The sequence below is a fragment of the Poecilia formosa genome, unplaced genomic scaffold (genome assembly GCF_000485575.1).
Source record: "Poecilia formosa unplaced genomic scaffold, Poecilia_formosa-5.1.2 Scaffold42, whole genome shotgun sequence".
NCBI classification, from domain to species: domain Eukaryota; kingdom Metazoa; phylum Chordata; class Actinopteri; order Cyprinodontiformes; family Poeciliidae; genus Poecilia; species Poecilia formosa.
This window is the reverse complement of record NW_006799981.1, coordinates 2784383-2800118: the sequence shown is the minus strand read 5'-3', so window position 1 is coordinate 2800118 and position 15736 is coordinate 2784383. Positions and strand designations below refer to the sequence as shown.

General features: G+C 38.8%; 1 protein-coding gene across 5 annotated transcripts in view; it reads right to left on the bottom strand.

Moving 5' to 3' along the window:
* Positions 1 to 15736, bottom strand: part of slx4ip (SLX4 interacting protein) — a 44211-nt gene that overhangs the window by 9534 nt on the left and 18941 nt on the right. For 4 of the 5 annotated variants that reach the window (XM_007551525.2, XM_016671213.1, XM_016671212.1 and 1 more), the window contains 2 exons: positions 7732 to 7800; positions 2741 to 2829 (listed from right to left, as the gene is read on the bottom strand). In XM_007551525.2, coding sequence (XP_007551587.1) covers positions 2741 to 2829; positions 7732 to 7800 — 158 coding nt within the window. The remainder of the gene's footprint in view (positions 1 to 2740; positions 2830 to 7731; positions 7801 to 15736) is intronic. The other variant, XM_007551527.2, reaches the window with a different exon arrangement.

Genomic DNA, 15736 nt, shown 5'->3' with positions numbered 1-15736 from the left:
TTTTGATTCAGGTGCGTTGGAGCAAGGAAGCATCCAAAAGTTGCTGAACAGAACAGCAGTTGGAAACTCGTCACCGATGCTTGTGGAGAGAAACAAAATGTAATGCCTTTTTGCATAGAACACCTAAAGAAAGTTCAATGAAGTAAAACTTGAAAAAAAAAACAACATGCTGAAAGTCCCAACTTGATGCATTTAACAGACAGGAATTTAAATAAAGTCTAGTATTTTGTTCTTGTCAAATGGAAATTAAATTTGTCTCAACAGACTCACAGCCAGGAAAAAACAAAAACGCTACTTTGTCCCAGAAGAGGATGGGAGTGCACAGTAATCCTACATGAAAAGGATCCGCGATGGATGCCATGATGTTACCTCAGTTCCTTCACAACTCAGCTCCTCTGACCTTATAAAATGTTCTCATTTGTCTACATTTCCACTGTGGTTACAGTTTTTCTTCTGCAAGTCACACAAACTGAATCCTGACAAACCTGAAACTTCTTTAAACACGCAAATGTGGTAAAATAAAAAAAAAAAAGCAGAAAAGTTTTTCTTTTTTTTTTGAAGCCTCACATGCAAATGCTCTCAAGTATTGTGGGATTACAGACTTTCAAAAACAAGATCAAGTCTGAAAGAAGCTCCAAAGACCACATTCATCTTAGACAGCAACATTATTATAGTTTACAAGAGAATTCTGATTTTTGACGTGCATTTCAAGTCAAGAATAGAGCAAGAGGAAGTGAACAAATGATTCCTTTTGTCATGTGAAAATCCTTGTGCCTCTCTGTCTGGTATCTTTCCCTCACAAACACGGCTGAGCTAGTGAGAGCCCCACCACAAAACTCCCACCCTCCAATTCCCTCTGCTTGTACTGTATGATCCCAGAGTACCACATCCTGAGCAGAGAAACGCAATCGACAGCAATGCCTCCTTGAACTGGAAAATTGGTTACACAATCTGAACTCTTCGTCAACGACTATGCAGCTTGACAAAAATATTACAATCGCTGCTTTCATTGGAAGTCGAGCTGCGGAAAAGGCTGAGGTATTTAAAAAAAAAAAAAAATCTAAATAAAAATCCCTCACAGAAAAATAACAGGCCACTTATCATGGGATGGGAAGGCGGTGCGATGTCTGTGCCAAGGTGAGAGGCTCCACTGCCAATTCCCAAAATACTCAGGGGGGCTTTAAGGATCAAATATACACTGACCATAGGACAGTAGATTATATTAAAAAGGAAAAACAGCATTTTAGACTGCAAAATTAATGTAATAAATCTCTGTTGAAACACTAATAGTGAAGACAGTTTACTTGTTTTAATCCACCCAAGTTAAAGTGCTTTACAAAAGTATTCACGCCCCTTAAAATGATCTATATTGTGTCACAACCACAAACGCCTTTAATATGATTCTATATGACAGATGAACACAAAATAAATTTATAAATGGTTTTCAGATTTTTAAAGACATTTGTATATGGACTCTTTAACTCCCAGGTAAACAACAGGCTTTATATGTCACCTAACACGTAAACAGAGGCCATAGCTGTTTTGTGAAGACCTCGGTTTATGAAACCAAATTCCAAAGTTTGAACATCTTACTGAGCTCTGTTCTCTTCCTCCACTGAAAAAGGAAAGAATTTGGCTTAACTGTGAACCAACCAAAGCATGGCTGTCCCCCTAAACTGACAAGCCAAGCATTTAAACAGGCAAGGAAGAAAGATGTCATAATGACACTTAAGGATCTAAAAATACTTACTGAACCACAAGTAGTTTAGCCCTCCACAGATCTGGCTTTTATGGTAGATTGGCAAGAAAAAAGCCACAGCAAGTCCTAATTGCATTTTGCCACAAGGTATGTACAGGACACCAATCCTACAGTGAGCCACAGTGGTGGCAGCATCATGCAGTGGGAATGTTTTTCATCAGCAGAGATGATGGGGCGATGGATGTGGTTAAATACAGACAGAAAACCTGCCAGCGGCTGAAAAACCCTGAAAACTGAATATTGGTAAAACATTTTAGTTTTTAAATGGGTCCAGTCAAAGTCCAGACCTTAATCCAATTGAGAATCAGTGGCAAAATTTAAACGGACTGTCTTCATCTAATCTGGCATACTCTGGAAAGACAGGATGGGCAATTGGAAACTGCCAATAAAAACTTACGGCTTTACTGGAAGCATGATGAGGATGAAATACAAAAACACTGCATTTTTTTAGATTTTCATTTGTAAAAGCTTTAGAAACAAAGATTCATTTCAATTTACAATGACGTACTACTTTGTTTTGATCTATCCTTTAAAATTCCCCCCAAAACATTAACATTTGTGGCTGTAGCGTGACAAAATGTGAAATTCCTGAAACAATCAGGGCTGACTTTAATGCCAAGATGAACTTAGAAGTGTAGAAAAGCTTCGCAATTAGCTAGGTACAATTTGATAAATCTCTCTTTTAGCAACATAAAAATATAAAAATGTAATTAATGTTTCATGTTTGGTCATGGTAGGTTAGACTTAGTCTCAAAAAAGGCGACCCTGAACATTTTGACACAAATCTCTTCGTATTTTCTTTTCTAGGTCTACAAGATGCTCCAAAAGAGTTCAAACCCCCTGTCCTGTAGTAAAGCAGACCACTATACATAAAGGGAGAGCACAATTTGGCAATGAAACTCTATAATAACACACAGACCAATGCTGAACTTTTTGCCAAGCAACTGGAAGGGGAAATAGAGGAGTATAAACAGCACTCACCGCGGCCAGGCTCGGGTTTCCATGGTGCACCGAGGCATCTTCTGGGCAGCTCACACACACGACATATCGTTCAGGAAACAAACGCAAATCTGAAAGCAGGCGGGGAAACAGGACACATCTTAATAATGTGGGTTTACCTCTAATTATCAGTCCATGTCAGACAGGAGGAATTGTGGTAGAAGCTTGAATTAACATCTACAAACTATTCATCACACAATGGGAGCTTAAATATATCCAGAACTTTATGAGCTGAGTAAACAACATAGAAATAGTTTACATTTTTACATTAACTCTGGGTTTTGGACTAAACCTACAGTTAAACTGATTTCAAAAGGAAATATGTCCACTTCAAAAACTCATTTTGTTTTATGTGGCGCCATATACATTTTTTCAATATAAATCAAACAAAAACAGATTAATGTAAAACCTAAGCTAGACTCTTCCATCAAGTAAACAATTTTGATGATGGCAAGTTAATGAAAAACCAGCACAAGAAAGGATTTTAAAAAATAAAAGGAAGGAATCTCTAACTTTACGGTTTGATTAATTTTGTCTGTAACCTTTTAGTTGAGGGCTACATTGCTCATAACCTTCCTTTCTAAATCCTCTTCAATGATTTTCCTCATGTGTGGAGGAGGAGAAGTATTACTTACATGAACTATGTGTATGTGTAATATTAGACGTCTACGCAACTACTGCAAAAAACTTTGTGACAATTTCTGGCAAGAACTGAAAGCACTAATAAAACAAGTCCGAACCCTTCTTTCCAAGTCAGACAGCGTTGGTCGCAATAGCAAACACTGCATAGATGCGGCATTTGCTTAGTTTTAATATGCCGTTCTTCCGATCTCCTTGGAAACAATAAGCAAGAGAGAAGGTCTCATCACCTTTTATGTCCTCACCCGAAATAGACCTTTGCAACAAATATGAGAGCGCTCATGGAGAACGGCGGATCCACTGCGATGATGGGGAAGAGAAAAGTGAAGAGCAATATCATGCAGTCCTATTGTTCAGTAAGATTTTTGAAAACTGAGGAGATCGGGAGATCCAAACGTTATTCTGAATTACAAACTTCTAAAAAAAGAAGAGTAAGTCTGCAGATAGTATAACTCATTTTAATATTCTATCGTTCATGAGCAACATGCACTGCAGCCATTCAAGACCAAGATGTTTTTAAGATGTTGCCTTAGGGCCAGGTGTCCAAAGCCCTAATCCTTCTGCAGCTCTCAGGATGATTATGTGCAACCCTCCAGTGTTTTTTTTGTTTCTTCTTTTTAGTGTAAGATCTTAGTAAAAGTTTGCATGTTCTCCTTATGAATGCATGGGTTCTCCGGCTTAGGTTAATTGGTCACACTGGTGTGTGTGTGCATGGTTATTTGTCCTGTTGTGTGTCCCCCTGATGGACAGGGACACACAAAGTCCCTGGACCAGATCCAAGGTGTATCCCACCTCTTGCCCAATGACTGCTGAAAATAGCAGCCAGCCCACATAGGACACTGCATGAACAACCGGGTAAAGATGATGGATGGAAAATCCAATCTTCTTAAAATGGGGTACAAGGTCAAATAAAATACAGCAATTTTTAATGAAAGGGAGACCTTTGTGTACACAACTCATTAAATGGGGGTTTTATGTAAAGTCAACTTTTAGGAGCTTTATATCATGTTATAATGTTACCCCTTTATCAAAACATACCTGGAGTGTTACTTTATTTCTTTCATATATGTTCCTTTAATCTCTGGTGACAACCGTTCAAGGCGTCTAAACGTTGGCTCTCTAAGTTTCACCTTTTCCACAAAGCTCCTCCAAGCTTCTACATTACAGAGCTCTCCTCCCCTGCAGCCGCCCAATCAGCACCTTCAGACTAGCAGCAGTAGCAATTAGCAAACAGCAAACAAACAGCAAACAGCTGGTAGAACTAACAGCACATCTGCTGAGCTCATCATAGAAAGTACTTCTCCTAAGAACAGTTGCAAATGTCATTATGGGGGAGAACCATGTCATGACTTATTGAAGACATAGTTTCGGAAAAGTAGGAGCTTTTTAACGAGACAGACGCCAATTTCAAGGTGTAAAATTGCAAAGTCATGTTTGATATATAAAATTTTTTAACTGACAGTACATAATACTGCCCCTTTAAACTCAAATAAATAAGTACAGCAAACATTTTCGAAGAGAGTCTGACCCATTTTTACTGAGTATAGTATAAACAACTTTCAGGTGACTTCAAGGATTCAGAGTTTAGACTTGTTTTGATCAAAGGAGCTCAAATATATTGTACACTAAACCAAGTTACCCAAATAGGCAGAAGATGCATCTGTGGTTCTCAAAACAACTTCACCTGCAGAGCTGATACATTTTTTTATTATTCTCTAAAGGTTTTCAAGGTTTTTGGCGATTCAGTCTTAAAAGTAGGTTGAGTTCTTGTACAAGGTTTGTACCAACAGATTTTCAGGTAAAAATGGTTGTGGCCTTGCTTGGGTTTTCATAGTTTAAAACTATTTTAACAACGATAATGTTACGATGACAAGATAGGTTACAATAAATTCTTCATGAAGATATGTTTGTGATATGTGTGCACCTTTATTAATGATGCATTAATTGTACACAAATTCAAAGGGAAGTTTGCATTTTTTTCTATTTCATGCTGCTTTATGGTTTTAATCAGAAAACAACAACTGGGTTTCATGTGTGGCTGGAAGATCTGAAATATTGCTGCTTTGCAGTATTGTTTCATTGCCTTAAACTTGAACCCTATTATCAAAATCTGCCTTAGATTTGAAACCATTTTTAGTAAGAGAATAGAACATTTAAAATGCATAATAGCTAATAAATTATTTATTTAAAAAGCAGGGAAAAACACTAAGAAACTTGAATGGACTGAATTTTTGGGTTTTACCGATGTATTTGAAGTATCATTCTTTTTTAGCGAGTTTGTTGAAATATAAAATAAGAATAATCTGCATGAGTATAAATTAATTGTGGATTTTTCTAGTCCACAATCACATTATATTACAATGCATGCAGACTCAAATATAATCAGTACATCCCATCTGGATGATTGTTGCACCTCTCTCGTACACTTGGGCATCACTCATTCAACAGGTTCATTCCTGCTGAATGAGTGATCACTATTCATGGCAGAAAAGGTTTGCTGCTTTTGAGAACACAACACATTTTAAACAGAACTGAGGTTCGTGGTTTGGGAAACGCATTCAAGAAACTTGATCTCTTGATTTCAAAATGAGTTTTGATGTGTTTTTGGGATAAGTGTCTTTTTGGAACACCCTGTTCCATCCAAGTTTTAATTATCCGACCTAAACTGTCGACCTCTGAACAAAGAAAATTAGTTTTGATGTTCAAAAACAAAAACAGCAACCACCCAAGTGCAGGCATCCCATGAACAGGAAACTGCTGGCACACCAATGCCCACAGAGAAAACACTTTCACTTCACCATTGAAAGGCAGAATGCCAAACAAGAAATAAGCCCCCCTGCTCCTAAGGAGATACCTTTTACAATGGACTTGAATTTGCAACTCCCAACTCAGCAAGTCAAATGCATTCTGGAGATAAATACAAGACAAACACTGAGCTAGTTAGCCACAAAAACAGCAAGTATCTTTGGATTAGTCAGGATGAAGCTTCCAAACTTAAGAACTCAGCGCCAAATATCTGGCCTGGTGGTGGTAGCATGATGCCATGGGCTGATTTGCTAGAGGTTCCGATGCAATGGAAAAATTCAGCGAAATAATGAAGGAGAAGGAGCATCTAGCAGTGGCATCCAGTCAGGGGAGGCACTTTTTTGTGTATTATTTCAACATTTCTAAATGTTGAAATTTATGCCCTGCTGTCTCACCTCTGGAGGCGCTTATGCAAGCAGCTGAGGCATGTCCATTGCCATCTCTCTTAATATCACTAATACACGTTTTGAATTACTCATGCGCTATGCATGCTGAAGTTCCACAGTCTGTCTTGTGTATATAATGAATTTAAGACTGATAGGCCATACATCCAAAGTGAAAATACTCAAGGTGATGCAGAAAGTACCGAGCCGCACTGATAGGGGGCAGTGCTGAGTCCTAGTGTTGAAGATATTTGTGGAGAAGGACTTCACATACAAATATAGGTAAGATCATAATTTAAGAAGAAATGAGATGAGCCATAAAAATGTAAATAAACGAAATCTTATTTGACCATTTTGGTGTTATTTTTTTCTTGCTCTTTCATTGCTAAACTGCATGGAATTAATTAAAGCACAATTAAAAGCTGTAAAAAAAATTATTTAAAAAATTTCTCAAAATCTTTTTAGGCAGAAGAACATAAAACTTCCAAGAAAAACTTGCTTATTGACATGAACATTCTTCAACTGTTATCAAACTTTCAGAATGTAATTATAATAAGAACTTCTTACAAATGCAATTTAAAACTAATTGCATGTTTTGATGTTAGCTAACCACATGTGTAGGCTGTAGTGAACTCAACAGACCAAGTTTCACAACCTTTGACCCCAGAGGACCAGGCCTAATTTGATCTGTGACGGACCTGCTGAAAGAACCCGTCATTTTACTCTGCAGCAGGTCACCGTTGCCCCAACATCCAGGCCTCCGTCCTGTGGGAGCAGATATTAACTTTACTGACAGGAAGAGAACCATGTTGGTCCCATGAAAAGGTGACCAAGGGTCACAGGCGCTATATGGGCCGTGAAGATAGATTCCCACTGCCCTCCATAGACAGTTGCACAGTTCCTCTCTCTCTCACACTCCCTGTAGCCTCTCAAGGGGGCTATTTTAGCGGCTGCCTGTTCTCAACAGCACCCTAAGCAGGTAGGGACAAGACATAAAAACAAGTGGGGGGGAGAAAAATCAACACAAGAGCTGCAGATGACTTGCTCTTTCTGTGGGAAATTTGGCTGAAAATGAGCCTTTGAGACGATCCATTTCTGATTATTTCAAATGGGACGGGGGTCCATAAAAACATGTAGGTCACATACCCTGCTTGACAACACATCTGAGATTGGAGTGCCGCCTCAGGAAATTGGCCACAAGGTTGAAGTTTCTCCCTAAGAGAGGCAAAGAGAGACAATATTTATTTCAGCAGGGGTCTATGCGGAGGAGTTTATGTTCAGAAGAAGTTCGCTGTGCAGTAATATTTTCTAAAAAAGTGAGAAAAGTGGTTAATTAATAGATCTGCATTGCCTTTGCATTTTGTTAAGTTACAACCATGAACCCAAAGTTTTTTATTGGGACTTTATGTGATGGAACAAAACAAAATAGTAAACAATTGTAAAGTGAAAGGGAAAAAAACAACATGCTTTTCAAAGGGCACTGTCCAGTTTTATTCAGTTCAACTTTCCTGATACACCTACATAAAACCTGGATCAGCTAACTGTAATTCAGTCTCAGCATAAACACAGCTATTCAATGAAGCCTGAGGGGTTTGTTAAAGAAGCTGGGGAGTCCTTTAAGCACTGTTAGGTTATAAAAAAATATTCCAAACCCCAAATATCTCCCAGAGTTCTGTTCAATTCAGCATTTGAAAATAAAAGGGGGGTTTGGCACAACTGCAAAGCAACATAAACATAGCTTTCCACTTCAACTGGCAGAGTAGGCAAACCTTGACATTAAAAAAAAGTATCAAGAGGTGCCTAGTAATGCAAGAGGAGTTGAAGTCCATAGCTCATGTGGGAGAAACCTATAGGTCAAGACAGCTGTTGTTGACAAGTTTTGAACTATGGGCTGGGTGTCAAACTCCAGTCCTCAAGGGCCGCTGTCCTGCAACTTTTAGATGTGCCTCTGCTGCACCACACCTGAAAAGAATAATTAGGTCAGGAGGCTCAGGAGAACCGATCTACACAGGGAGGAGGTAATTAAGCCATTTCATTCCACTGTTTTTTACCTGTGGCACATCTAAACACTGCAGGACAGCGGCCCTTGAGGACTGGAGTTTGACACCCCTGGACATGTATAGAATCAAAACTGTCACTGCACATTAGGGATGTCCAGATGCAATCATGTGAGTCTTTGGTCACGGGAGACGTGTAAATGAGTGGCTGGATCACAACAAACATGTTTTGGTTTCACTGAAAGCCGGCTCCGTGTAAATGGGGATTAAATCTGTAACATGGCTTGAGAATACACGCTCAAACACTCACTAGCCATTCCAGCAGAAATTAGCATTTGGCAGGAAAAGATGACTTCACTTCACAAATATGCGCTATTTTCTGAAGTTTGTGACTGTAATGTGACAAACGTGCAAAACTTATAGGGGTGTGAATACTTTTGCAACGCACTGAAAAGGTTTTTTTTTTTTTTTTAAATTCTTCGTTTTAATAGCATTTAAGTTTGGAAGAAACAGAAAAGTCATGTGTCAAGTCTCCACTCTGGAATGTTTGTCACAGTGTTTAAGATGCACTGGGCAGAAACTGTGGCCTGTTGCCTAATCTGGCAGGAATTTGTTGACTGAAAGCAAAGGTCTAGCTGACATGCAATTCAGTTGTTCTTTGCTTCTCAATGCTGGGAAGCTGACGGAGGTTGCTTAACCTTCGACACCCTCCCGGTACCCTCTCCACCTCTTTACACTCTGATAAACTAAAGTGTCTTTAATTTTGCCACTAGTTCACTTTCTGATTTTGAGTCTTTATTTTCAGACTACAGCGTTAGGGGGAGGATTTTGGTATTTTGCCTTCAATTAAAGGATTACATGTCCTCCGTAGTTTGAGAAAATCCTGACCTTTTGCACTCCAGGCTCTTTCAAAAAGTCCCTGGATAATGTCAAATATGCACTATGACTCACATCAAGCCCAAACCAAGGCTGTGTTTCTTTTTTGAAAACTGACATTTTAAAAGTAGAGAGCTGTTTGGTTTTGTTTTTTTATTTTTGCTTTTGTATTTTTTGTTTTGCCCTTTGGCAACAACAGAGACAAACATCCATACATTTCTTTAAAAAAACTGGAATTATTTAGGGAAAGTCTCCTCCCAGTGTTGGCTTACAGCTGAGACAAGTATGCCCCCCACACACTGAGTGTGTATTGGTGCTTGACACAAACAGCAGACAGTACAAACCCCTCTGGCCCAGAAAAAGAAATCCAAAGAGGAAGTTGTGGACACTTCTCTGTGGCTCATAGAACAATTCACACCATTTAATTGGCTTTTTGTAAAAAGAAGCTGGTTTTCAACAATGATGAGCAGCTTTCAGAGCCACAAAACTGCCACAGGCTTAACTCTATAAAAGGAATCAGCTCTGATCTCTTTGTTTAGTGGCACTGCAAAAAACTAAAGAAATCGCAATTTTAATTTATATTTAACTGAGGTTAGAAAACAGCAGTTGATTTCTAAAAACAACTCTCTCTGACATCAATTACATAAACCATTACACAGATGCCAGCAGTTGTGCAGTAGTGAAGATGCAGAAGATGCATTTCTACCTTTAATTTGAGAAACTTCCACCGTGAAATAATCTTTAATAAAAATATGTCATGGCACAATAATTGCTCCCCCGCTGTTTAACCTTTTTAGAACAAAGTATACTCAATCTCAGTTGCAAAAATGTAATTACAGACATTGTCATACAGTATGTCAATGGAAAGGTTCTCAGTGTAAAATTATGTTATTGTAATAAAAAGATAATTTTTAAAGCTTTTTACTCAACTTACAAAGGGTAGCACTCAATTTGTTCTTGTCATGGTGAGACAAAAACATCCTCTTTTCCCAGGTTTGTAATTATAATCCTCTTTATTCAGCCATTTCTTAAATTAGATTAGTCATGTAATCCAGGGCTGACTAATGTCTGAGAGATAAAATTATTTATTCAGTGAAAAAAAAAAAATCTAAATGCTCCAGCATTAGCAGCATTGGGTTACAATCCCCTGCTCTGAAGCATGGCAAGCAGCCAAATAACTGTGTTTGCTGAAGAAAAGTTAGGGATTTACAGGAGTCTTTTACAAACCGTTTTATCACCCAGAATCAGTCTGTGTAATTGCAACACTTACAATCTAAGGCACAACTTTGAATAATTTGGTGTGTATCACATCAACCTGAATTGGAAGCAAATTGCACTTTTAAATGTTTTGGTGCATTTCATCCTGTTTTAAATTCAGACCTTTCTGTTATAATGAGCAGCACAGATTACATGGAGTCGAATGCTGGGTTCTGTGTTTTGATAGGAGAATATTTGTATTTATTAATGCCTGCTGGGTTTTAGCCGCAGACACGAGTTATGATTTATTTTATATAGTGTTTTTCTTCCAGGGTTCCAATGCAACTGGTCTCAGTTTTAGTTGTTTTGGCAGAGCTGTAGCTAAAATCTAATGCTCGGCAAGTTATAAATTAAAACTGTATTAGAGTTTGGACAGGCTATTGCCATGACATCCCTGTTGAATACAATTATTTATCATATGTCTCTTCCCAAGCACTTCAATTCCTTAAAGCTTAACATATGTTTATAAACATTTGCTTGATCTTGTCCTTGTCCCTCAGTCATTGTAATGACTGTAATATGTAATATTTTTAAGTCCCCTTATATTTAAAAGGATCAAACTGAGCAACTTTGCTGCACTCAGTTAAGCCTTCCTGTTATCTGTTCATTCATTCAAGACAGAAAGAAAGAAAGACAGATAGACAGAAAGAGAGAAAGAAAAAGAAAGAAAGAAAAAGACGTGAATGCCATCAACAGCCAAATTATCTGTGGATTTCTACATGATCGACATCTGAGACTTTGCTGGGTTCGGTCAGCATGTTGGTGCATTTGTACTTTAAGGTTAAAATTGCTGAAATCTACCTTAGTCCCCCTGGTAGTCTGGATTTGTACTTGGAGATTTCTCACAAATGCCATCCAGTATGGGTGTCGTGTGCATAGAGAGCATAAAGTTTTAATTTGTTCTTATGATGGTTTGTATTTCATCATAGGAGCTCCACTTGTTGCGGTTTATAATCCTTTTTTGAAAGTGCTGCGATTACATAAACAGCTGAAATATACACCACCTAAGGCACAGCTGAAATGGATGTCATTAGCAGATCTAGTTCCAACTTTCTTGATAAACTGTAAGCAGCATAAAAGTTACAATTTATAAAACATATTCATTTCTAAATCTCGATCTACTGCGTACCCCCTGGTATTTACAGAGGATTAAGGGTTGCAACTGCTTACGAATAGCTGAAATCTGCAAATGCTTGAGACCACTTCTAAAAACAACAAAGCACCACACCAATTATACCTTAACACGCATTAATGCAGACAGTGCAAACTGTCTTAGCACTACTACAGATGCTAACATCTACAGTCTTACTTATCTTCGCTTTTTGGGGTACAGTCAGTCAGTGGCAAGAAAAATGAACGCCGCTGCCAGATTTGCTGCTTTGCAAACGCTAGGCTCAAGTAGCATTGAGCCTAGCGTTTTTGTGTTTCCCAAGCTGTATTTTTCATTAAATATTTTAGATATACACCAAGAATAAAAAAAATCTGTGAATAGGCAAGCTTTATGAGTCAAGTTCCAAAGAAAATTTCACAAATAGGTGGGGGTTCACTATAGTTTAAAAGAATCTATCCTCCTTTTAAACACAGCATGACTGATAAGACAACTGGTTGGATTTAAGCATGTTACTAAGCAGAGCAAAAGTATCTAAAACGCAATCATCTGGTTTCAAAAGTTACATCTGAAAAAACCACAAGACTTCTGCAACAGTGAAGAGTTGTTGGCTGTAAGCTGTAGCGTTGGCTAAAAAAAAAAAAAAGCACATCTCACACCAACTGTCAAGCACAGTGGTGGAAAGGTCACGATTTGACCTTTTCCTGTTAGAAGTGTTGCTAAGGTCCTCAGTGTTGCCAAGAACCTCAGCAACACTTCTGAAACTCAATGCAACAGCAGTAGGAGTTTAACCTGTAATCGGTGGGTTGCTGCCTCAAGCCTACACTCTGTCCATATCTGCCGTTGTGTCTTTGGGCAAAACACTTCAACGATCTGGCCTATGTGGCAGCCTTGCTTCTGTCAGACTGCCCCAGGGCAGCCATGGCTTCAATCAAATAGCTTGCCACCAATAATGTGTGAATGGGAATAACTGATTTCCTTGGAAATTGTCTGAGTTAAGGTGCTACATAAGTCTAATGTAATTTCACTTCATTAACATGATGTTTTGGACCAGATGATTTAAAAAATCTGCTTTGTCATGATAAACAAAACTTTAGAAATAAATTGTCTACTAAGAAAATGTTACCATAATAATGCCTTATTTAGCTACTCTGACTTGAAGAGCTTTTCTCTTCTTAGCTTATTAAACAACACAATCTAATAATAATAGTAGACAAGCTACCATTCCTTAAATAGACTGTTATTAATCAAAAGGGGAAATAACATTAGAGCTCTCCATGAGTATGTCGAGCATGTTTGTAGTTAATAGCAGCAATCCTTTATTGGGGAAAAATCTGATATGCCGTTAGTCCTTAAATAGCAAGGCAGCGGTTATATATCACTTGTTCTGGATATCTACCCGAAGAGGAATGCAGATCCATATCTCTGTTTTGTTTTCTATGCTCATTCTGGGTCCGTGGGGCCAGGACCTAAGCATCTTTCATTCCTCATTCATGGCTCTTATGTTTTCAGAGGCTCTGATTCAGGCTGCTAGACATTTTAGCCGCATGTCTTGCTTTACAACTGTTCTCACTGCTTTTCCATGGTAGGTTGAGTCTGCCAATTCCCAGGACAAATTTGACAGGGATGTCTGAGCACAGAGTTGGGAACCAGTGCACCGCCATGGCCTTAGACATCAGCTGTTGCTCCAACTTTTATAACATCCTGCAAAGCACAGAGTTGCTCTTGGCTCTCTGCCTGGGCTCTCTCGTGCTAAGCTTGCATACATGCTTCTCTCTCACAAACAGCTTGCTGGTGCCTCCTCTGGGAACGAGTGGCTCCTTTTTGCGGCAACTTCAGCCCACAGTGGTGCAATACCCAGATCTGCAGAACAGACATTTTAAAAGGTTTCATTTGTAATTCATTATAGCGAAGATCTTCTTGCTTAATTGTTTTGAAATCCAATACACAGCAGTATTATGACAGGTCCGTCCAAACCGTAAACAAGTCGGCACGCCATGTTTTCCGAAATGTGGTAGATAATATTGAAACCGCTCGTCTGAAGAGGCTTCTGCCATCTTGTAATGAACCACAGGACAACTAAAAGAATAAAAAGTAAAACCTAGACTCCACTGGGTTGCTGCCAAGGCAAGATTACTGTACGGACTAAACACACACAGGCACACACACGCACTCACACACTGCAGCTTTCACCCCTTCCTGGGAAAACAATGAGGGGAAAGAAACATCAACAAACTGAAAGCTATCCACAGCAACAAGGACAGTAAAATGGAAAAGAGCAGAGTGAGAACCTTTCAGTTCGGGGTCAAAGGTAAGCCCCAGTGGGACAGATTTCATTAACTTCAGTCATATCCTGAAGAGATCATTAAAAAGGCCCTAGAAAACACTGTGGACTTCTTCTCATCATCTGCATTCCTGGCCGCCAGTGCTTTTGGGAGTAATACAAGAATCCATAAAAGATTCAACTTTGAAATAGAGGATTTTCAAAGCAAGTCCCAGCTTTGCATTATCATAATCGCCATGGGCCCACAACTTTGTGCGAAACAGAAAAGCTTCAAAATCACTTCAATAATCTAAGATGTGAAATAAAGTAACACCTGACATCACCCATAATTATTCATTCTTAATATCAAAGAAATTGCTCCGTTTCAAATTCTTTGGTAGGTTGTAAATAAGTTCCTATGCAGAGACAGGAATGTGACGCAATGTTTTTGTTATCGTCACAGTTTTGGGTTCCTTTACATTTTTTTCTAGGTCAAAGTTCACACAGATGGATGAATTTGTACTTTTACTCAATTTGTGTTCCGTTGCTGTTTAATATCTCTGAGTTTTATTTTTATCGTTTTGTTCTGTTATGATGTGAAGCACTTTGGTCAACTGCTGTTGTTTTTAAAAACAAATTTGACATTGACATAACAGAAATTTCTACATGCTTAAGACATAGAACCAAAAAAATACCACAGACGGTTGGTTGGTAGAATGAACTGGCTATGTATGCATGTATGTATGTATGTATGTATGGATGTATGTATGTATGTATGTATGGATGGATGTTTTAAAGCATGTGCTAGGAAATAAAACACAGAAATATTTCTAACTAACGTTTTCCAGGATTTATCCAGATCCCAAATATCTAAACCAAATTCTAGACTTTTCCAGACTGTGTTTGAAGTCTGGCATCCATCAATGACTTCTGATTTCTCGGATTAACTAGATTTGTACCTCAAATGCTAAATAACAGACAAAAAAGGGAGAGTTTACAGATTACATAATTTGAATGGGTAATTATTAAAAAGAAAGAAAAAACCCACAGTCACGCTAAATAGACATCACATCCCATCAGGATATCTTCAGTTCTTGTGTCATTTCCTTTATTGACTTTCGCACTATCCACATTTCTATTGTCCGTAGAAATGCACATCTTGGTGTCATGAGAACAATAATTCCCACGCAAACTCTTTGTGAACAGGAGTACAATCAGCAGGACAGTCAGACACCAGCGCCTGAGAATCCTGCTCTTTTGACATCTCTTCTTTGATGTTGCACTCCCTCCCCCTGTCCTCGAGTGTGGGTGGAGAGTTTGGGGGCTTAGAGCGAGAGGCAGTGGAGTGGAGTGGTGAGGGAAGAGAGAGCCTGAGGAAGTTACCCATGTGCAAGTGGGGGCTTTCCTGGAAGGACATCACTCTCTCTGTGCAACTGTAACTACGGCCGTGGCGGAGCGCTGCGCCTTATCGCCCTGTGCAACGTCCACCTGAAACAATATTTGCGCATGAGTGTTCAATTTAACATTTGGGTGACCCCTTGATCGCAGTTACAAAATACGCCGCAGCATGGTAGCTCAGGCCAACCCATAATCCAGCATGTGACTAAAGTGGTGGGGAGCATTCTGGAGTGCAGAACAATTATCAAGGGA